The sequence below is a fragment of the Coffea arabica genome, chromosome 2e (assembly GCF_036785885.1).
Source record: "Coffea arabica cultivar ET-39 chromosome 2e, Coffea Arabica ET-39 HiFi, whole genome shotgun sequence".
Taxonomy (NCBI): Eukaryota; Viridiplantae; Streptophyta; class Magnoliopsida; order Gentianales; family Rubiaceae; genus Coffea; species Coffea arabica.
In genome coordinates, this window is record NC_092313.1 from 72,423,939 (window position 1) to 72,445,532 (window position 21,594).

The following is a 21,594-nucleotide window of genomic DNA, read 5'->3' on the forward strand; positions in this document are numbered from 1 at the left end:
TCTACAAGTTTGAACTCGATTAGATACTATAAACGAATCTTAATTCTTTGTTGAATTCGAGATTGAGTTCATTGAAAATCAAATTTGATTCGAGCCCTTAACGAATCGAGTCCGAACTGTTCGTTAAGGATTCGATTTGTTTACAACCCTAGTTACAACTAGAATAGATTAATTTTTTCTCTAAAATGCATGAACTATTTTCCCAAATTTAAAAAATGAAGAAAATGTGCATATCTTATTATAGTGGCAAATGAAGAAAAGCACAGTAAAATCCATAACCTACAACTTGGTACACTAGCTTTTTTTTTTTTTTCCCAATGGTACACTAGCTGATTGACATTCGTTTGGATTAATATTTTTTGGGGTGTTTTTCAAAAACTATACTATAACAATATATATATATGTATGAAAAAATTGTAATTGTAGTTGTTTATTGGGGTGTTTTTTCAATTTTAAATGTTGTTGTGATATTTTCTAAAAATGAAAAAAAAATCATCACCACCATCACCCACCGCTATCACCAACCACCGTCACCACCCTTTCTCTCCTCTTCTTTCCTCCTCCTCTCTCCTCCCACTCCTTCCTCGTTTTTCCTCTTCCACTCTCCTCCCCCTCTCTTTCTCCCCCTTATTCCTCCTTCCTCTTCCTCCTTTTCCTTTTTCCTCCTCTTTTTTCCCTTTCCCTTCCCCCCCCCCCCCCCGACTTTCCCCGCGACCTCTCGATAGCAACCAGATCTAGTCACGGCTAGAAGTTGTGACCTCAAACTCAAAGCAACCGAAAAGTTGTGGGCAAAAGTCGTGATAGCCTGATAGGGAGGGGAGAAAGAAGAAGGAGGGAGAGAGAGAGAGAGAGAGGTGGGTGGTAGGTTATTTTTTATTATTTGTTGTTTATTTTTTTGTTAGTTGTATTTGAAATGTGTATGAATAGTTAGTTTTGAAAGTGTTTTTGAAAGTATATTACTAGATCATTATATATTGAAAACTTATTTTTCAAAATATGAGAACTCCAAACAGTTGAGTACTTCACATGAAATTTATCGCATGTGTGATTGTCTAAGTTCTAATGTTATTATTGATGTTATTATTATTTTACGAATCAGAGCGACAAAAATGTTGAATCTTAAAGAATCATGACGGCAAAGCCACTCTACCTCTTACATTCTTGTGACTATTAACTTGTCATAAAATATTAATTATTAATATAATGTATTTATTTTGTCAATACTTTTTACCTCGGAGGAGCATTTCCTTATATTACTGTGACATATATTATAAATAAAAAAAGTGATAATAAAATGATCCAATAACTAATAACTCTTACAAGTTCAAGAAAATAACAATAAAATGTAGTCAATAAAATTATTTTGCCAACCACTGAAAAGGCTTAATTGATCCACAAATGAAATTTAATTGAGTGCCTAAATAGACATAAGAAGGGGTCTTGGCATTTCAAATCTTAAGCTCAAATCTTAAGGGCAAAGCAACATCGGGGTCGTTTCAAAATACCTCATATTTGTATGGACTTTTTTTGACATTTTAGAAGTCAGGAAACGCAACCAACAAAACACGCAGAAGGCTCGCGATATCAGCTTGAATGGAACCCCTCTATACTCGTCCAATTTGACAAGAAGGGGGAGAAAATAGAAAAAGAAGTAGCCCTTTTCAGGTCAAATTCTCCAGATGGATCTAAGCCCCGTAAGTTTAATTATTTTTTCCTTCTCTTTCTCATTTATCATCCTTTTTTGTATATTGTTCATGAAATTTCAATAACATATGTATGTATTCTGATCTGGGTTTGGCTATATTTGGAGCAGCATCATCAATTTATTATTTGAAATCCTAATGATTGATTGATGGTAACAACTATAGTCATCTGTTTTCCTGCTAATCACTTATATTTTGGCCTTCTTGTCATAGATCTGCCAACTGAACTGAAAATTTTGAGCTAATTGATACCGATATTACACCTGACTTAGCTTCATATTAGAATTTTTGGTTGTTTTTCTCGATTCGAAAGTCTGGGTTTATCGGTTCCTGGACCTAAGTGAGGGAAGTGAGGCTCAATTGGTGGGACGAAGTGGTAGGACGGAATTTAGGAATTGTGAAATAGAAAAAATCCGTTTTTGTCAAAGTAATTGTTGCAGAATTTTTTCTTATTCATGATGAAATGCAGACAGGTTTTTGTAGAGTTTCTTTACAAAATCCACGTTGCTCAGTATACGCATGACACATTTGGGTACTGCATTTTGGGCGAGGTTATTGTAGTTAATCATATTTTTCAGTATCCTTGGCTAATGGCTAATGTCGATCTCTTACATAGAGCCTATCTGGGTTATCAGACACTTAGCATGGGTTATCAGACACTTAGCAAGCAAGTATAGTTTTCTGATGTAGTCATAACCCAATTGTAGGTCCTGTTACTTAGCTCAAAGCAAGATTCATTTGCTTTTTCTATGGCTTAATTTCAATTTTGAACAAGAGAACCGAGTCTCCCCCCTCCCCCCTCTCGAAGAGTGTATGCTCTTGTGAATGATTAACTGGTGATATTATGTTTGTGTGTGTTATTCTTTGAGATTCATGTGGTTGTCCTTTGTCTTGGAAATGCATGGTTTCTAGATTTTGTTAAGTAATTGCAGATTTACTCTAGAATACATGGCAATTTAGATAGTATGCTGGGAAAAATAGTTTTGGAGAGTGGGAGGAACGGACGGCAAAGTGTTTTCATTGGTGTACAATTTGTGGTAGAAGGTAGGAGGAACACTTACTGGAAAAGTCACCTAAAGGAAGATGAAATTGAGGTTAATTTAAATGAGAGAACACTGGCCATTGTCTTGACATACCATGTTTTGCATTTGGGAGTGATGGAGTACAACCTTTAAATCTACCCCTTATTTACTTGTAACATTTACTGGAATTAGTTGCCTGGACAAATTAATTAGAGAAAAAGTACACGCTCCTTGGCAATGTATGTCAAGTTCAATGCATATGGAGTCTGCATGCACAAGAGGTGGAGGTTTAGTGCCCATGTCATGGATGGTGCTTATGTGTCTAATGGGGCTTTATAGTGAAGACTTCTCACCAATGTCTGGCAAATTGTGATGGTTGGAGCAACAATGTATGAACGGATCAAAAGTCTGAGTATTACTAGCATTTGCTTCTAGTTTAGATTGTCATACTGATTTTGCTGCAGTTAATATGGTCTCATGTTCTCGAAAAGCAGTTTGGAGATTGCAGTGTGAGAAGCATGATTTTCTCAATTGTTAGAAATGGAATTTTGACTTGCACTTGGATTATTCCCAAACCAACCTATCATCTCCCCTTCTCCCCCCTCCCTCCTTCCCCCCCCCCCCCCCCCCCAACCAAAAAAAATAAAAAAACTTTCTTCCCAAGTGAAAGGACAATAAGAAAGAAAAGCTAAAAGCTGAGAAAAGATGTTAAATGTTGTTTGAAATTCATTATTTTCTGTGATCAGCCTGCAGGGGAGAATTATGCTCACCCAAGGATTTGCTTCTTCCATGTTCTATTCAAGGTACAGTGAGTTTATTTATCTGATAATGCTTCATCTTGTTTCCTTATTTAAGAAAAGCTATAAACCTTTCTATGTTGCTTTCACTTGACAGGCTGCAGCTTTGGCATTTTACATACTTTCAGCCTTATTTGTCAACAGTTTTGTCATCATTTTCGTGATTACCGTACTTCTTGGTGCCCTTGATTTTTGGGTGGTCAAAAATGTGAGTGGGAGAATCCTAGTAGGTTTAAGGTGGTGGAATGAAATCAATGATGAGGGTGAGAGTGTTTGGAGATTTGAATGCCTTGACCAGGAGGTGGGTGTGTTTTCTACGTACTCGTTATGCACTTTCTTGACTACTGATTCGTCAAAGCTTGTGTAACATGCCAGCTTATTTTTCATATCTTGTAGTCAATGGCTCGGATCAACCAGAAGGATTCATGGCTGTTCTGGTGGACCTTATATCTCACTGTAAGCAAATATTTTTCCTTGACAGCAACATTCTCTGATAAATCATTCTGCAGGAGTGAAAAGTTCTATAAGTATCCCAAATAAACCTAGATGCCTTGTATTAGCTTAATATTAGAAAGGTAAGACCAACTGACAAACCATGGAACATGCTACAAAAGTAAAAAGTTTAGACCGTATCAGTATGATGTGTGGAATGTCAGTGGACTTTGAGGCAGATTGAGGTATAGGTTAGTTCAATGGTCAAGAGTCTTTAAACTGGATCCCATAAGCAGTTTATAGCTGAATCTGTGTAAAAACCTGAAGGATCATTCTCTTTTCTGCAGGCGGTTGCTTGGATCTTCCTTGGAATATTTTCCCTCATAAGGTTTCAAGCTGATTATCTCCTTGTCGTTGGAGTCTGCTTGACTCTCAGCATTGCCAATATTGTTGGCTTCACTAGATGCCGTAAAGGTAACTTTGGTACCTTGAAAAAGATTTTCTATCTGAAAATCAGATGTGTTGTTTACTCTGTATGCATTTTCTGTACTTGTTTAAAATATGCTCCTGACACCTCCCTGTATGCTTGTCTTTAATTCTCAAGCTGAAAAGAAATAGGAATGAAAAGGAACTTTACTTGGAGAAATTGTCACAAATATTCATGTTGCTACCTCAGCAAGAAAACATAAACTGATTAAAATTGTTTCATTAGTGGTGTGTCGTGCTGCCCTGAAGTAAATTAATATGATTCAGTTACTTATGGAGAAGTTCAATTATCTGTATTTCGAAGACCGATGCTATCTGAAGATAATTATAATTTAAGTTCATCTAACAAAGAGAAATTGATGGATTAGAACATATTAGAATTTTAGAAACTACTGTCCTTTCCCGGTTGACATCAACGTATACAGGTCTGTAATTCTACTTGAGATTAGGACATTGTCGTTGCTGAACAGATTTTATGTTGTCCAATATGTAATTGATGTGACAGAGTCAATGGTGTTTTCTCAAAGATTTCATAATATTCTCTGGTAGATTGACGAGTGTTCATGAATCAATTTCTTAAACTGAAATTTGGCAAATGATGATGGCAGGCAGTCTTTGCTAAACACCGTTTGACTGACTGTACGTGAAGTTGTGTCTCTAAACCAATGAATAGTTTGCTGCCTGCATTTCTATATTCATTCTGAAATGTTTTGGCATGAGCATTACATTTATGGGATTGTGAATCTATTGCTTTTATAATAAGATCCATGATTTTGTAACTTAGTAATCTTAATAACCAGACACTTTGGCTGGAGCATTTCAAGTGTTCTTCTCCCCATTGGTTAGGTTATGTAACTGGTAGCCATGTAGCTCTGGGGTTTAAGAAAATTTTCTGGTGTTTTGCACCATTTTTTCCAAGTCAATTTTTAAAGATTCTACTGAGCTACTGACATGCCTTTACATGTTCCCTGCTAAAACCTGCATGCCAACATACGCACATACACACACACAGAAAATATGTCGATAAGCGTTTACCTTTTTCGCGGGATCATCAAATGTGTTTCCTGTATCTTTCAGATGCCAGGAAGCAGCTTGAAGCGTTTGCCACCCAGACCCTGGCTTCTCGAGTAACATCTACAATACAGTCGGCATTTAGTGTTGTTTGACTTGCTCGTCACTGACAGAGGAATACAATGCCTGAGAAGCCTTAACAGTTGGTCTTGTTGCATCATAGTGCATTACTGTATTAGATATCTGTTTCTTTCACACTTCTACATAGATATGAGAGCACATGAGAGAACTTACTATTGCTTTTTGTTTTTGAAAGGCCTTGTAGATGTTGAATACCAAAGGATTTGATAATCTAGTTTCATTTTGAAATCCAATTGATTCGTTCTTTCATTATGCTGGTTCCAGCTTTCTTTCCTCTGACTCTCCTCATAACGAACATATGTGGATATGATAGACATGCAACTGGATGGATTAGGAATTTTGGACTTGTGTCCTTCAGGCATTTTTTCAGATATGACGAGTGATGATGAGCAGATCATTTAGTTCGAATTTAATCCTCTGGGATATGCAAAAATGCTAGAAGTTTTGAAATGTTTTCATTATAGTTTAGTACTTTAAGATATATATAATTATATCAATTGAGCCCCCGAAAGTGTGTCTTGGTCTTTTGAACAAATTTGTTGGGTTGTCTCAACATTTTCAACTTTCTTTTTTAAAAATAAAAGTACAAGAGTAGAATATTACATTTGAAACTCATAATAATGGGGTGAATATAAATGGACGAATACAAACAAATCATAGCTATTAGCTAACAAACATTACCAAAAAACAAGAAATATTAACCTATTTGGTAAGACTGGAGTTTGAATTTTTTTTTTCAATTGAATGTCATTAGTATGGCATTTTGATTTGATCGATGGCAAATTTCACAATTTTGATAAGCTCTTTCCAAAAAATATAGTTAAATTTTATATACATTGATAAGTATACACAATTACAGTTAGAAATATGACATGTGCGTAAAATTTGAATTTCAAATTTAAATTTAGATAAGTTATCCAATAACGATAGTTTATACATTGTTTGTATATAGAATATTATTCTCAAAAAATATTGCCTTAAAAGTACTCCCTCCAAACTTTAAAAAATTCATACCTCAAAAAAGTTTTTTTTTTATTTTTGAATAAAATCTTTGCCTCTTTTTGACTAAGCTAATAAAATAAAGAGCGTCTAATCAAAGTTTACACTAGATGTTAGTAATTAGGTCAAGTGAACGCAAATAATAGTGCAATATTATATTTATTTACAAGGAAAAATTTTAGTGGAAATATAACACAAAACTCGCAAATTTGGTCTTTCAAAGCATTTTTGGTGTCAATACAAAACAAGGTTTTAAATTGCACACTAAGTGATCGTTTGGAATTATGGTGACTTGTTGAATAACACTTCACTTAGTAGAGTTTTTGATAAAAGTATTAATTAAATGCTTAATCATCTTGTTTGGTCACACTTATGCATAAATACTTATTGTATTAGATAATGTGTAATTTCGAGTTTTTTAAATGTACTTATTGCTTTATTCAGTTCAAAATTTATGATTATATTATCAAAAAATGCGCTATTTCTTTATTCATTTCAAAGTTTATGATAATATTATCAAAGTTTGTTTTTAATCTCTTGAAAAAAAAAATAGTCTAAAAACACTAATTTTCAAACTATGCTAAAAGTGTTTTTGAAGCTAAAAGTTCTAATCCTAAAATTACAAAACAATATGTCCCCTAAACACTTAAAAAGTGCTTTTATTACCCCTTTTTCTAAAGCTAAAAGCACCGCAATCCAAAACAAATAAGCTCTAAATCTTCAAATTTCATTTTCGAAACATTATCAATTTTTTTATTAAGCCAATAACAATCGGTACAAATAGCCTTGTAATCATCAATTTTATTTGTGCTGGAGTGGAAATAATAACACTCTAAATAGTTACTTGATTGATCATAAGTTACAACACACAATGAAGAAATATGTTTATGCATTGATTTTAATGCTGGTCATCCATGGTTCTCCATGAAAAAAATTGAAAATTCACTCCAATCCCGGTTTGAAAGGGAACTACAGGCAAGTTATAAAAATGAGTGGTTTGATTTACAAAAAGATTCGGGTTGTAGTACAATTTCTGAAAATTTTGGGACAAAATTACATTAATATTAAATTCAGGGACTAAAATAATTAATCACCAAAACCAAATTAACCACTGTTAAAATGGAAACAAGATCAAGAAGGGGCTGACAGTTGAGACCCGCTGGATGGCAGTTGTGATTTGTAGCTGAATTGTAGCATTACATCCGAAAGCCTCATCACTAAGGACAAAGCAAAAGCCAAAGAAAAAGGAGATGTTGCAGTGCATATTTCTTCTTTCGGATTCTGGGTACGTTTCATATCTTTATTTATAGCCCAATTGAATTCTCAAGTTTTAATTTCTGTAATGTTTTTTGAATTGACAATTCCCTGCTCGATTACTCATATGGTTTCTTATCCTTTTGTGTAAAATTTAAGAAATAAGTGAGCTTTCTTTAAGTATGTAAAGATTAAATCCGTATAGGTGCGAGAATTCATCGAGCACTTGATTAAATGAAGGAGTAGTTTTTTTTTTTTTAATTTCTTTTTCACATTGAATGACTGTGAAATATGTAACTACATCCAGTGAGGTATTGCTTGAGAAACAGCTCACTGGGCACCGGGTTGATCGGTCCATATGTGCTTGGTTTTGGGAGCAATCAATTGCTCAAGGTGACTCTTTTAAGGTATCCATCCATCCATCCTTCTGCTGCTCAATCTTTTAATTTTTAAATGATTGTTAGTGGCACTAAATGTTTAAGATAAGGGTTATGTTTGTCCAATGATCAGTTTAAGGAGTCCTGAAGTTCCAAGTTCGGCATGTGCCAAACCCTACCATTCTTATTCCTTACATTACCCATTTAACTTTGTCCAAGTACTACATAGTACTATATAGTTCCATGAATGGGTACCATTTGGCATGCGCCAATTCAGCAGTTTGAATTTTTCCAGTTTGATAGATGGGTTGAAAGTTTAATGGTCTTGTTCTGTTAAGTGTGTGCAATTGGTGAGAATGGATTATGGATGTTTGTTCCTAGCCTTAGAAGAAAGGTTTAATTCTCACCATCTTCGCCATCATTCCTACTTCTTTCCCCACCTGGGGCTTGTTGATTCAATTAAGGCCTCACTTTGATCTCTTTTCTTGATGAATGTTGTAGTTTATGCCTGTAATTGCTTCGCCAACACATTACATTTTCCAAGTTTTTCGGGAAGGTATCACATTCTTGGCATGCACCCAAGTTGAAATGCCACCTTTGATGGCAACTGAGGTGAGCTTTGAGGGACTGCACCCTCATGCTTTTTAAAATTTACATCTATTGTTTTGATTAATTCATTCATTGCTAGAAGATATATCCTGGAAATGTTACCATACTTGCAACTTGAGCTGGCAGGGATGTTTCAAATAGAAAAACTACTGCATGGATCATTTTCTGGAGTTTTGTCATGTATGCATTGTAAAATGGGATCAGATTACCCCTTTGACTATTTAATGTTTAGTTCCTTTGCAGAGTCGCTGATGTACTTTCAGATTATCTTGGAGGTCTGAATGAAGACTTGATAAAGGACAATTTTGTTATCGTTTATGAGGTATTTAGTCCTCTTCTCCTTATTTTTGTAACAGAATGCTGGTATTGATGTTAAGTTTTCTTCTCTGGTTGTGCATGCTATCAAGAATGGAAGTTAAATTGCAGTATAATGGAGTAATTTGCTGTTTGTGGTTAATTGTAAGTTGTAACTGCACTTCTTGCTTCTGTAGTATTATGGAGCATATGATAGGTAATCAAAACCTGTGGCATGCTCACTTGCACATATAGTATTAGGCTTAAAAAAGTGTGGTGTTATTTAATTTTGTTTGCAAATTTATCTGAAAAATGTATAATCTGGTCTCGTGGACATTAACTCATTCTGCAGAAATTTGGTTTCTCCTTGTGGCATTTGCAGCGAAGCAGATATTAGGAAAACAGTTGCATTCTCACCTTAGTCTTTCTTTCTTTTGCTATCTTCGTTATCTGAGGGTGGGCTGGACTTGATGAAATTTAAGAGACGTTCTTATAGATATCAAGCACGGGTCTCTTTTCAGACTTTTCTAGTTAGGAAAGCCTTGAGCTTACAGATTTCTGGATGCTTCTCTGGAATTACTTACCGAAAATCGAGCACTTACACTGCATGAACCATAAGGAGCATACCTCTTTTTGACTTTGTGTTGGAGTCTTTTTCAAATTTTATTTCCTCAAATAGTTTTTTATGTTTTATTTCTTGTTTAAATTGGGTCAGTCCCTTTAATAGTTTTGCTTTGGTAGAAATTAAATTGGCCAAACTAATGATCAGTGGTTGCAACTTGCAGCTTCTAGATGAGATGATTGATAATGGCTTTCCTCTTACAACAGAACCTAATATTTTGCGAGAAATGATAGCACCTCCAAATATTGTTAGCAAAGTGCTGAGTGTTGTGACTGGTACCAGCTCAAATGTAAGCAATACGCTTCCTGTTGCGACAGCCTCTTGTGTTCCGTGGCGGAAAATGGACCCAAAGAATACCAGCAATGAGGTTTATGTTGATCTTGTTGAAGAAATGGATGCAATTATAAGCAGGTATGACCAACCTTTTACCCCCATTGTTCTCTCTCTCTCTCTCTCATACCTGATTATGGAAAATATATTATTTTAATATGTCACCCAGCCTTGTGGTCCCTTTTCTAACACTCAATATACAAGATATGTAATTGAGAATAAGTTATGAATTAAGCTAAGAAAGCTTTGAAAGCATGAACCATGACAAACTAAGCTATTCATTTTAGGCAAAGTAGACTCATTGAAACGACTATAACTTGTACAAATGTTATCCCACAGTTAACTTTTATGGTATTGGCTTTTTGACTTTTGTCAATGTTTTATATTTTTAAACCTTATGTTCTTTTGAAGCCAATGGAAATAACCATATACAGAGTTGGCAACTTTTTTAGACTCCGTGTAAATGGTGTGAGTCTGCACCATCCAAGTTACTTTCCTGAGAGTTTGAGAGAATATTTATATGCCAAAATATTGAATCTCTTGAATTTGGAACCATAAGGTTTGCTTGCCTTGATATAGCTGATGGTGACATTACATACTTTTTACCCCTGTTGGTTTTCCTTTGTTTTTTTTTTTTTCTATGCCACTTTTCCTTCTCTTGCAGTCAACTAAATTGCTTTGCCTTTCTCATTGACATCTCTTAGATATGATACTTCCTCTAGTGTTGATTTTTCCATGTGTTTTGATCATGATGGGGAATGCGGCATTGTTTCAAAAGAGTTGAACAGTCATAGTTCAACACTAATTATCTTTTCTTTGAAGCGTGCTGCAATAGTTGTATCACTTTCTGATTTTCTCTTGATTTGTGCTGCCCAGGGATGGAACTCTGGTGAAATGTGAGATTTATGGTGAAGTTCAAGTTAATTCTCATCTTTCTGGTCTGCCTGATCTTACCCTCTCATTTGCAAATGCCTCCATCTTGAATGATGTGAGGTTTCATCCCTGTGTCCGACTTCGTCCATGGGAATCTCAGCAAATTTTGTCATTCGTCCCACCAGATGGGCAATTTAAGCTCATGAGTTACAGGTAGTTGAAAGGAGAATAGTTTTACCATGTGATGCCTTCATGATTAGCTGGAGATGGGAAACTTGCAGTTTATGTTGTTCAGCATTCACTGTTAAACTGCCCTTGAGATAAAAGTACAAACAGTATGCATCCGTGTGAATATGCATTCTAAACGTAATGCTCATTTGCAATTATTTTGCATTTTTTGGTTTATGCTGCTGTGGTCATTTACTCCCTGAGTCAAAAGTATGTAACGGCCAAAAAGTAGGAAAACAGAGTACACCAATAAACGTTGGATGCTTAGAGAGGCTAAAAATTTTCGACTGCAACATAGTGATGCAATGTGAGTTTTGTATGCTTGGTTAAACTTTTCATTTAACCTTTGTAGGGTTAAGAAGTTGAAGAATATTCCAATATATGTGAAGCCCCAGTTGAGCTCAGACTCTGGAATATGTCGTATCAGTGTTTTAGTTGGGATAAAAAATGATCCACGAAAGCCTATTGATTCCATAACAGTGGAATTTCAACTGCCTCCTTGCGTTTTGTCAGCTAATCTTACACCAAATCATGGAACAGTGAACATCCTTGCTAATAAGGTACTAATGTTCTTTGATCATGTATGTCACCCCTTTAGTTAATTGCTTTTCTCCCATTTTTATGATTGTTTCTTAGGTTCTGTTCTGATTCATATTGGACCTATTGGTAATTCATTCTTGACTTCTCTGATGCAGACTTGCTCTTGGTCAATTGGGCGACTGCCAAAAGATAAAGCTCCTTCACTGTCTGGGACATTGGTGCTTGCGGCTGGTTTGGAGCGGCTACCTGTGTTCCCAACCTTTCAAGTGGGCTTCAGGGTTATGGGCACTGCCCTCTCTGGCCTACAAATAGATAAGTTGGACTTTAAGAATCTACCCTCACGCCCTTACAAAGGTTTTCGAGGTCTCACTAGGGCAGGAGAATATCAGGTAAGGTCATAATCCGACTCTCCGTGTCCTGGCTGCTTCGAGCTATCTAAAACCTACCAGATTGAACTCCAATTCATTTCCAAACAATGATGCACCGTGGGATTTTTGTCTTCTTTTTTGAGGTTTTTGGGGTTTCTGGGGGATGATTTCTTACTTTTGTCATTTTTTCCATTGACACTGTATATTGAGAATGCCGTATGATGACAAAAAGGAGAAGAATGCCATCTTGTAGCACACTTGTAGCTGGTACCAACCCTAAAATTACATATTCCAGTTCGTTCATTTCCATCTTGCATTACTATATTTGCCATTCTTGTTAAATCTGTAGCATGAGAGAGAAAATGATACTATGTAATTCTTCTGAAAGAGCATCAGATAACATAATACAATGAAATTGATTTCAATAGAAAATTAAAATCATTGCAGAATTACTACAATTTACTTCCAAACCAATAACTTTCAGATGAGAAAGAATATTGCTGGAAAATTTTGCTAGTACTCAGCTGGAGTTACTGATCAGCAAACGACAAACAAACACCAAACTAACATCCTGATAGGAGAAGCTAACAACATCCTGTCGGAATTAGAAGCCAAAAAGGTGAAATGAATCATAGAGCAGTATTCTGATGCCCGAATCATCTAACAAACAGTACAAAACTCTTGAAGGCAGGCAGATCTAAGCCACCACTTTGTTTACTCTAAAGGAATCCATGACTTCACGAATGTCATTTTCTTCTTCTGCAAACACCTTTTCAGGTGTTTGTAATCTTAGTTCATATAAACGGTTGTTTTCAACTCCAAGAACTGAGAGGTACCGCCTATCCCATTCCAGACGGGCTACTCTGTCCTGTGGCATAACTGCCAACTCATTGTTGTTCGCATATGATTTGATGTTCACCTGATAGCACAAAACACAAAAAATCAGCGCAAAAGATACAAAATCCCTGTAATGCAGTGAAGAATCTCGCATAAAACTATATTACATTTGTATCATGAAACGATCATTAGAACATCTAAGCTTTGATAAGATATGCTATCGAAACAGAACCTAGTTTGAAGACCTGACCTCGACTTGATAGTACAACTTTCCATCATCAGCTGTTCTTGAAGTAGTAGTAAGAATCCTCGACTCACGTCTGACTCCAAGTCTAGTAGACATGAACTCGGTCAAGTATTGCCGGAGAACCTTCTTTCCAGCTTCTTCAGGTGGGCCTAAATCTTCTACACTCTTGTATCTGGAAGATGAAGGAGAGGAGATCTCCACTGACAAATTCTCATCAAGAACGAGAGGATCCCTGAAGAATATATCTGCACCAGCACCGCGGACTTGAATCCAGTTCTGAGGGTACTTTAACGAATAGCCATCAAAGGTATCTACGTATTCCCTGAATCCAACAGATTGAGCAAATGCAGCATCACGCAAATCAGGGTGTGAGAGGATGAAACTTGAGAAGATAAAGGCAATTGCACCTCTTCTTGGAACTGCAAAATCTTTATTCTGGTTATATGTTAGAAATGTCTTGTAAGAAACCACAGAAATACATATTGTCATCATCGTGCAGGGCGGAAACATTCATAAGCGTTGCTTTAGATAATACTTAACAAGGAAAATGAAACTTAACCAAAAACACAAACTCGTAAAATTTTTGCAAATTGGTATAGTTTCAGTTCAAATCATAATGAATGGTAATTCCTATGAGTGATCACTTTTCTTGGTAATTGAGATCAAGAATGCTGTTTGCCAGCACGAATATCACTTTATCAAAATATTTGAACACGATTGATCTACATTTAAGAGCAAATCTTTCATTAACCAACTGATACACGGGTAACACTGGCTCAGAATAAACTATACGTATTTAACCTCATTGAGAGATTTAATCAATTTCTTGATAGGGTAGTAATCTGAAATGAAACTAGACCAATGTGGAGAAGCAAAGAAAAGCACAATTCATTTCCAAAATGTTAGAACAAGAAAAAAAAAGACCCAAAAACCAAAAAAGAATTGAACAATTGGCACCAGATAATTTGGTTCAGAGGACTTACAGACGATAGTCTGCAAGAAACAGCAAAGGCATGGCTACGTTTAATCCTCGAGAAAGGCCCGAGCGGTATCACAAGCCCACTTGCGTGACTGCTCAGCAGCTTCATCTTGTCCACCGTCGTTGTGAATCCGGGACGCATCTGTCCGAGGACACTGGCCATTTTGCTTTTACGGGTGGAGGGTGGAGGGTTTGGGGTAGTTGTTGGGTTCTTGGGATTTGGCTAAGGAGCCATTCTGGTTTTGCAAAGATGTGTAGGAAAAGGATAGGGAGTATGTTATTTTGGATTCTTTCTATCTTTTACTTGTTTATACCTTTTATTTTTGTGGGAGGTCTGGTTATAGTTTACCACCGTTCGAGAAGGGTATTGGGTTGTCATGGAAATTGTGGATATAACCGAAGTAGAGTTTGTGAGTGAGGAGGAGGTGTGGGGTCATTGTCTTATCCCAATTGTAAGAATGAGAGAAGCTCAAAAACAGCAAAAGCAGAAAATGAGAAGATTGGGCAGCATATCATATAAGATCATCCCGACCCTTCAAATTTTGCCACTAATTATAACTAAGTCCATCCCACTACTGCTAAGTGCTAAGAGGTTTGGGGCCTTGTTTGGGGTTGGCATATCTGAAGCAATTGTCCTTCATGGCTAGCATGGTGGCGGTGCAGGCTAAGCAGCCTTCTTTCTCTGTTCTCCCATCATCTCTTTCAGACTTCAATGGCATCAGATTGACCACCTCAGTTCAGGTACTATTGCAATTTGCATCTTACCTACGTATGTTAGTCTTATGCTATAGACAGTAGTGAACTATGTTGTTAATATGTTTTTGAACTGCCAATCTGGAATTTGACTGATTATTTTTTGATTAATGAACCGTTCAACTTTATTATAGGCCTGCTTCTGGTAATCTATGAAGAGGTCGTCAAACTTGCGTTTTAGTGTAGTTGGATCGCTACGAGCTATTTAACTGTCTCTGATAACCATGCAATTAAATTTTACAGTAAAGACAGTCAGGAACATAGGTTGAATTGCAGTCACCTAGCTACTGAAACTGGTTGCCTCAGTTTGGTCGTATTACTTCATGTTGACTTGGGTTTAGGCCTTTCAATGAAAATAAGAAAGAAAAGAATTAAATGACCAAGTTATGAAGTTTGTAATCTGGGGACTTGTACTGCTCAGAAAGCTGAAACTGAAAGTGCTCAAAATTCTTTACACCCGCAAGACACTCGAGGTTGTTGTATTTTCAGATGATCTGTTTCATTTCATCATCAGGAAAATGGTCTACAGCTGCCAGATTACGTGCCATGGGAAAAACTTGTTAGCCTACTTATTCTGCATTTCTATCCACAAAAGAGACAAGGTGCATTTAAAAACCTATGACATTTCCAGACCACCCAGCAAACTTCAATCAGGGCTTGCCTTCTGGTTACACCGAGTTTGGTGTGGGCGCAAAAATTTACATGTATAGCTTGTTTAAACTTTGTGGTGCAGACGTATTGATGTAATTTTTCCCTTGATTTTAGTACAAAAGGAAGGTATTGCATCCAAGAGGAGCACTACACGTCTCAGCATCAGCTGCCAAAAAAATTCTTATCATGGGAGGAACCCGATTTATTGGTATCTTTTTGTCCAGATTTCTAGTGAAAGAAGGGCATCAGGTATGCAAATATTCTTCAGATTCATTTGCCATTTATCATAGTAAATCATCGACAACTCTGAAGTCTGAAATCTGATGATATTATTATAACATTTGTGAACTTGGCAACAAATCATTTGTGTAGGTAACTCTGTTCACCAGAGGAAAGGCACCTATCGCTCAGCAATTGCCTGGAGAATCAGACACAGATTTTGCTGATTTTTCCTCCAAGGTAGTAAATTATCCAACTTGGTTTAGATGGAGTACATCAGTTGGATTTCATGCCACAAATTTATGATTTTGTTGGATTTATGAATGATAAAGTATCCATCTTGTACAGATATTGCACTTAAAGGGAGACCGAAAAGATTTTGAATTTGTGAAGAGCAGTCTTGCAGCTGAAGGTTTTGATGTTGTATATGATATAAATGGTATGTTCAGTACTGTCTCGGATCTTCAGCGTATTAACGCCATTATGCATCTTATCCTATGGACAATAGGAAAACTGGACACCTATTTATTATCATTTCTCTTTGTTCTCAGGTCGTGAAGCAGCTGAAGCAGAACCTATATTAGACGCATTACCTAACCTGGAACAGTAAGCTCCCAACCAAACTTTTCTGATGCTATACAACTAACTGCGTAGTGTTTAAATCCTGAGGAATTTGGGATGTAAAAAGAGAGATCTTTCCTGAATCAAATTAGAGAGAACAAAATTGTTGAAGTTATACAGGCTCACCTAAGACCTCAGCCTCTCTCATTTACCAAAATTGAAGGAAAACCTATGATAAGCCAACTAAGTCATGCAAATGACTTGACAGAAAAATCTAATGGGAGTTTGTTCAACTTGGATTAATAGCTTCTACTGAAAATTCATTTGATTGTGTCTTTTACTATCATTTAGACTTTCACAGTCAAGTCAACAAATGACTGGTTTTCTTTTGTTTTAATCCATTAGAAGAGGAAAGTTTGCCTGTACCCTTGTTTTCTAATTTCACCAAAATTGCAGGTACATCTACTGCTCATCAGCTGGCGTTTACCTCAAATCTGATTATCTGCCACATTTTGAGGTCAGTACACGAAAAATATTTTTCCGTTGTGGAATTCATTTGCGTGGTCAGCTTTAAAATTGTAGTTGTTTCTTTCAAAGATTATGTGAGTCCAATGTCATTTCTGTTTTTACTTAATTTTATCAGGACTGTTTTTGCAATGACAAAAAGGCTATTTTATTCTTGCATTTTCCACCTAGCAACAACTAGGTCTTCGGTTCCTGATCAGTGAATCCAAACCTTTTGCAGCTCTTCTTCCACCCAATTTTTGTGTGTTGAGGCTTCAGCAACAATTCTCCTGCTCATAATACAAACTATCACTGCAATACCTAGAGTTATTTGTTTCTAGGTTGAATCCCCCTTCTGTTAGAAGCATTCTGTTTGTATCAATTCATAATGTGTCATTCTTTTCAGATTGATGCAGTTGATCCAAAAAGTAGGCACAAGGGAAAACTTGAGACTGAGAGCTTGCTGGAAGCACGAGGTGTTAATTGGACTTCTCTGAGGCCAGTCTACATCTATGGGCCATTAAACTACAATCCTGTTGAAGAGTGGTTCTTCCACAGGCTGAAAGCAGGTCGTCCAATCCCAATTCCCAACTCAGGAATGCAAGTAACCCAACTTGGTCATGTAAAGGTTAGCAAAATTTGAAATGCAACCTATTGAAATAAACAGGTTTTGCAAATGTATTGTATTTTTGTCTTTCTCTGTAACAAGAAGGTTTGGTTGTTCACTTGGATCTTTTCAGGATCTTGCTACTGCTTTCGTTAAGGTTCTTGGTAATGAAAAAGCAAGCAAGGAAGTATTCAACATATCTGGCGAAAAGTACGTTACCTTTGATGGATTAGCTAAAGCATGCGCAAAGGTATGTTCTGCATTATATTCCTGTAAGGTAAAATGCTCTAGAGCTTACTTTGTCAGAAAAACAGCTAAAGGAAGCTGATTACAAAAAATTGCTACCAGGCTGCTGGATTCCCTGAGCCGGAGATTATTCATTTCAACCCCAAGGAGTTTGATTTTGGCAAAAAGAAACCATTTCCCTTCCGTGATCAGGTAATATCAGTGAATGAACCACGTTCTTTTGATTGGTTACTCTGCAGTGGTGCATTTATATTTATGGAAACCTGTCCCTGTACCAAGTAGACATCTAAAAATCAGGATCTCTATTGTTAAGAAAAACATGTCTCTATCGATGTTCCGGAGTTAGGAGATTTTCAGAGGAAATATCACAAAACTCCTTGGAGGTGAAGATTGATTCTGTGGAACGGAATAATCTGATTCGGTTTTACTTGAAATTTTGCTGAGTTAGATATTCTGTGCTAGTCTAAATTGTTGCTAGCTGAATGTGACTGTTGATAACCTCCTGAGAAATCAAGCAAAATTCCAGGATAACATTTTCTGAACTGCAAAAGAATCACACACTGATCCAGTGATGATCGTTTTCCTTGATTGATCTTGTATTTCTGATGTGAAAATGCAGCATTTCTTTGCTTCCATCGAAAAAGCGAAAAGTGTGCTGGGTTGGAAACCAGAATTTGACCTGGTGGAAGGTCTTGCAGACTCTTACAACCTGGACTTTGGTAGGGGAACGTATAGAAAAGAGGCTGATTTCTCAACAGATGACATTATCCTTGGCAAGAGCCTTGTCCTCGCCTAAGTTACAATATGTTTCCCTCTTCATTTGTTTTACCTTTTCCTTTTCCTCTCTTAGCTGAGTTTTATCGAGTAATAGAAAGTTAAAGGTTTTTTATGTTCTTGACAAAAATATGGAAACATTTTTTTTTTTAGTTAATCGACAATATCTACACTATCCAATCCTATAGGTGACGGAAACATTTACTTATTTAGCATTATTTTGGATTAGGAAAATGAAAGTTGATTTCAATAGCTTATAGTATTTATGACACTAACGTTTAGACATGCACTTTCTGCAAGACTATCTAATTTTAAACTTTTATGCTGCATTAGTTGCATACATGTATTTTTGCATGATTTTTCTTTTCTTTTTTTTTAATTTTTTGAAATTCTGAAAACATTTTTCAGGAATGTGACATTTTATTTACTTTTTTAATTTTACAAATTAATTTTACTACTCACGCGTGGCCTGGGGTAGTCATATGCAACATCATTCGTGTTTTTCTTTGGACCATGCACAAATGGAGACTAGGCCTGCAAGACACAAGTACAAATGGACAACAGATGCAAACAAGATGGGCCAATTGAGTGGTCCAAATCAGACCCATTCATCAGAAAGAAGCCCAAAGTAGAGGGTCTGCACCCTTTTCCTAAATAAATAAAAGGAAAATTTGCCAATTTGGTCCCTCACATTGAAAGTCTGCCAAAATAATCTCTCAAATATGAAAAAGTCTACCTATTTGATTCCAAAGCTCATTTTTGGTTACCTTTTTTACCAAAAATTGCACGCCTCCCTCACTTGCTTATAATTTCAAGTGCAAGCCATGCTTATGCTTACTGAGGTGGGCACATGAGGCAGGCATGCGGTATTTGGTTGGAGAAGTGAGCAAAAATAAGCTTCATGACCAAATAGGCAGATTTCTTTATATCTGAGAGACTATTTTGGCTGATTTTGAATGCGAAGGATTAAAAAAAATTTTGAAAATATGAGGGAGCAAATGAGCAAATTTTCCTAAACTAAACAAATTGTTAGAAAATAGAAATACCTTTTCAAGTTGTTCTTAATTTTTGCTAATAATAATTAATCAAAACTCTCATGCCTAATCTGGGTTACAAGGAATATTTTTAAGGTAAATCTTTTATACATTGACAATGTATATACTAGCGGGTCTAGATGCATGTCACATATACAAAATTTGATGTTTAAATTCAAATTCAAATGATGTAACATTTATCCAACCCTGTCACTACATACACGAACAGTGTAGAAAAGATTAATTCATGTGTTTTAATAGCACATTGCTTTGCATTTTTGGCATGGCCTCATACATTTTTTTTGGTGTTTTTTTTTTAACCCTTCCATGCTTTCCCACACTCTTCCCACCCCCGACTGGAATGTGAACCATCAACCTAGCTATGGGAAGTATCACCTTCGTGCATAGTATGCAAATGATTAAATCTAATAAATTGATTTGCATCGTCACCAATTATAATCTCTATTCCTTCCATGCAAATGATTTTGGAAAGCACATTTTATCCCAAATGCCATAACTAACTGGTAATACACTATATAGAACATGGCACAAAATTTGAGCCCTGTCTTGAAGATTCAACTCTTTTTCTTTTTTTTATGATAACTGCCTTGAAGATTCTAGGATGAAATGAATGAATTCAAACCAAAATGTTCCACATGTTTGCTTGTTTCACATTAATTTCACATAGATAGGCATTAGAGAATTAAGGAGAAAGACAAAAGGAAGAGATTTCCACAAAATGAATGTGTATGAAGTTACCCCGAATTTGATGCTATTACTCTTGGGATGTAAAATTATTTGTGTTTGTTATTAAGTCATTTGGCCATTAATTTGCATATCATCTGATAGTCTAAGCTTTCTTGTTTTGTGTCATCGAGGAACATGATGAAATACTAATAAAGAGGTGGACTCACATTTAAATTTAAAATTACCATTCATCCTAAGATTTGAACGCAATGCACCTTGAATTAATCTATCCTGCATTTTCAATATAAAAATTTGTTTATATTAAGAGATCCAAATACAAGTTACACTAGTTCGATTCAAATCTTAAAATTCACATTTTCTACATGTAATTGACATTCATACCTAATAATGTTACTGTTATATGAATGTACAAAAGATGTATCATGTACTTTTCACAAAAATGAAGACACTAAGGCTCTATTTAAATAGATGAAAGTTACATGGGAAAGTGAAAGTGAGGTAAATAAAAATGAAAATAAGTTTCCATACAAGTTCGATTACTAAGAAAAATATTGAGAGAACATAGGAAGTTAATGACAACAAGTAGCAGTTATTGAAACTTTTGTAAGTAACTAACTCTTTTTCTTCAAAATCCTACAAATTTTGCGGGACATAAAATGCAAGAAAGTTTTTCAACATTCATGCCAATCAAACATGCATAAAGAAAAAAAAATAACTAACTTTATTTCACTTTTCCACACCATTTCTTGCAAACAAATACTATTTAAATGAAACAACAATCATGCGATGGCTACATCTTAAGGGCTCTAGTTCGAAAGAGCTACGTGCCATAGTTGTCGATCCATTTCGATATGTGTTCAAATATCCATCAATTAATTGATTTTTCTTCCTTTTAAAATAAGCTTAAAAAATTTAAATTAGAAAAACTAATTCTCTCTTCCTTCTCTCCAGAAAAACTCTCTAGTCAAAACTTACTCTAATGCTCTTTATGGGAGAATTAGGAGGAGCCCTTTCTCTAATTTCTTTCATTTATGTGAATAAAATCTTAATGAGAGTTTTTCATTTCCTAAAATTGCCTAGTGATAGTTTTCTTTTTTAATAGACTTTTCTAGTGAGAGATTTTATTTCTCCTAAGGATTCCTAATAAGAGTTTTAGGTATTATTTTCATTTTTCTTTTATAAGATTTGAGTCTTTCCAAATTTTGATTATCAAATCTCGAATTTCTTGGGTCTATTCACCAGATCTAACTATAATAGTTGAAACTGAATTAGTTAATTAGTAGATTTGACAATTGAAAACATGCACAAATGTTCATGAGACTACAATTATTTTAGAAAAATTTTATTTGTACTCTAATTTTTGTTATTTGTGCTCCCACCATTTGTTT

General features: G+C 35.7%; 4 protein-coding genes across 5 annotated transcripts; 3 read left to right on the top strand and 1 right to left on the bottom strand.

Moving 5' to 3' along the window:
* The first annotated feature begins 1,363 nt into the window (after positions 1–1,363).
* LOC113732995 (Golgi apparatus membrane protein-like protein ECHIDNA) lies at positions 1,364–5,825 on the top strand. The gene is made up of 6 exons (XM_027259087.2): positions 1,364–1,694; positions 3,472–3,528; positions 3,620–3,823; positions 3,919–3,978; positions 4,302–4,428; positions 5,518–5,825. Exons 1-6 carry the CDS (start codon positions 1,680–1,682, stop codon positions 5,604–5,606), a joined length of 552 nt encoding a protein of 183 aa, XP_027114888.1. The 5' UTR covers positions 1,364–1,679; the 3' UTR covers positions 5,607–5,825.
* A 1,891-nt stretch (positions 5,826–7,716) lies between these two features.
* LOC113732996 (AP-3 complex subunit mu-like) lies at positions 7,717–12,389 on the top strand. Of its 2 annotated transcripts, XM_027259088.2 has the most exons (8): positions 7,717–7,876; positions 8,153–8,252; positions 8,724–8,834; positions 9,064–9,153; positions 9,911–10,158; positions 10,954–11,163; positions 11,531–11,738; positions 11,874–12,250. In XM_027259088.2, exons 1-8 carry the CDS (start codon positions 7,842–7,844, stop codon positions 12,117–12,119), a joined length of 1,248 nt encoding a protein of 415 aa, XP_027114889.1. In that variant the 5' UTR covers positions 7,717–7,841; the 3' UTR covers positions 12,120–12,250. The 2 variants fall into 2 exon arrangements, with proteins under 2 accessions (XP_027114889.1, XP_071937080.1); XM_072080979.1 differs by lacking the exon at positions 8,724–8,834 and having other exon boundaries at positions 11,874–12,389.
* Positions 12,390–12,594: 205 nt separating this feature from the next.
* LOC113732998 (psbP domain-containing protein 1, chloroplastic) lies at positions 12,595–14,445 on the bottom strand. The gene is made up of 3 exons (XM_027259091.2): positions 14,154–14,445; positions 13,174–13,605; positions 12,595–13,005 (listed from the first exon to the last, which is right to left on the bottom strand). Exons 1-3 carry the CDS (start codon positions 14,310–14,312, stop codon positions 12,784–12,786), a joined length of 813 nt encoding a protein of 270 aa, XP_027114892.1. The 5' UTR covers positions 14,313–14,445; the 3' UTR covers positions 12,595–12,783.
* Positions 14,446–14,656: 211 nt separating this feature from the next.
* LOC113732997 (chloroplast stem-loop binding protein of 41 kDa b, chloroplastic) lies at positions 14,657–18,644 on the top strand. The gene is made up of 10 exons (XM_027259089.2): positions 14,657–14,890; positions 15,668–15,802; positions 15,926–16,012; positions 16,121–16,211; positions 16,324–16,378; positions 16,790–16,850; positions 17,244–17,465; positions 17,578–17,694; positions 17,793–17,882; positions 18,310–18,644. Exons 1-10 carry the CDS (start codon positions 14,789–14,791, stop codon positions 18,484–18,486), a joined length of 1,137 nt encoding a protein of 378 aa, XP_027114890.1. The 5' UTR covers positions 14,657–14,788; the 3' UTR covers positions 18,487–18,644.
* Positions 18,645–21,594: the final 2,950 nt, after the last annotated feature.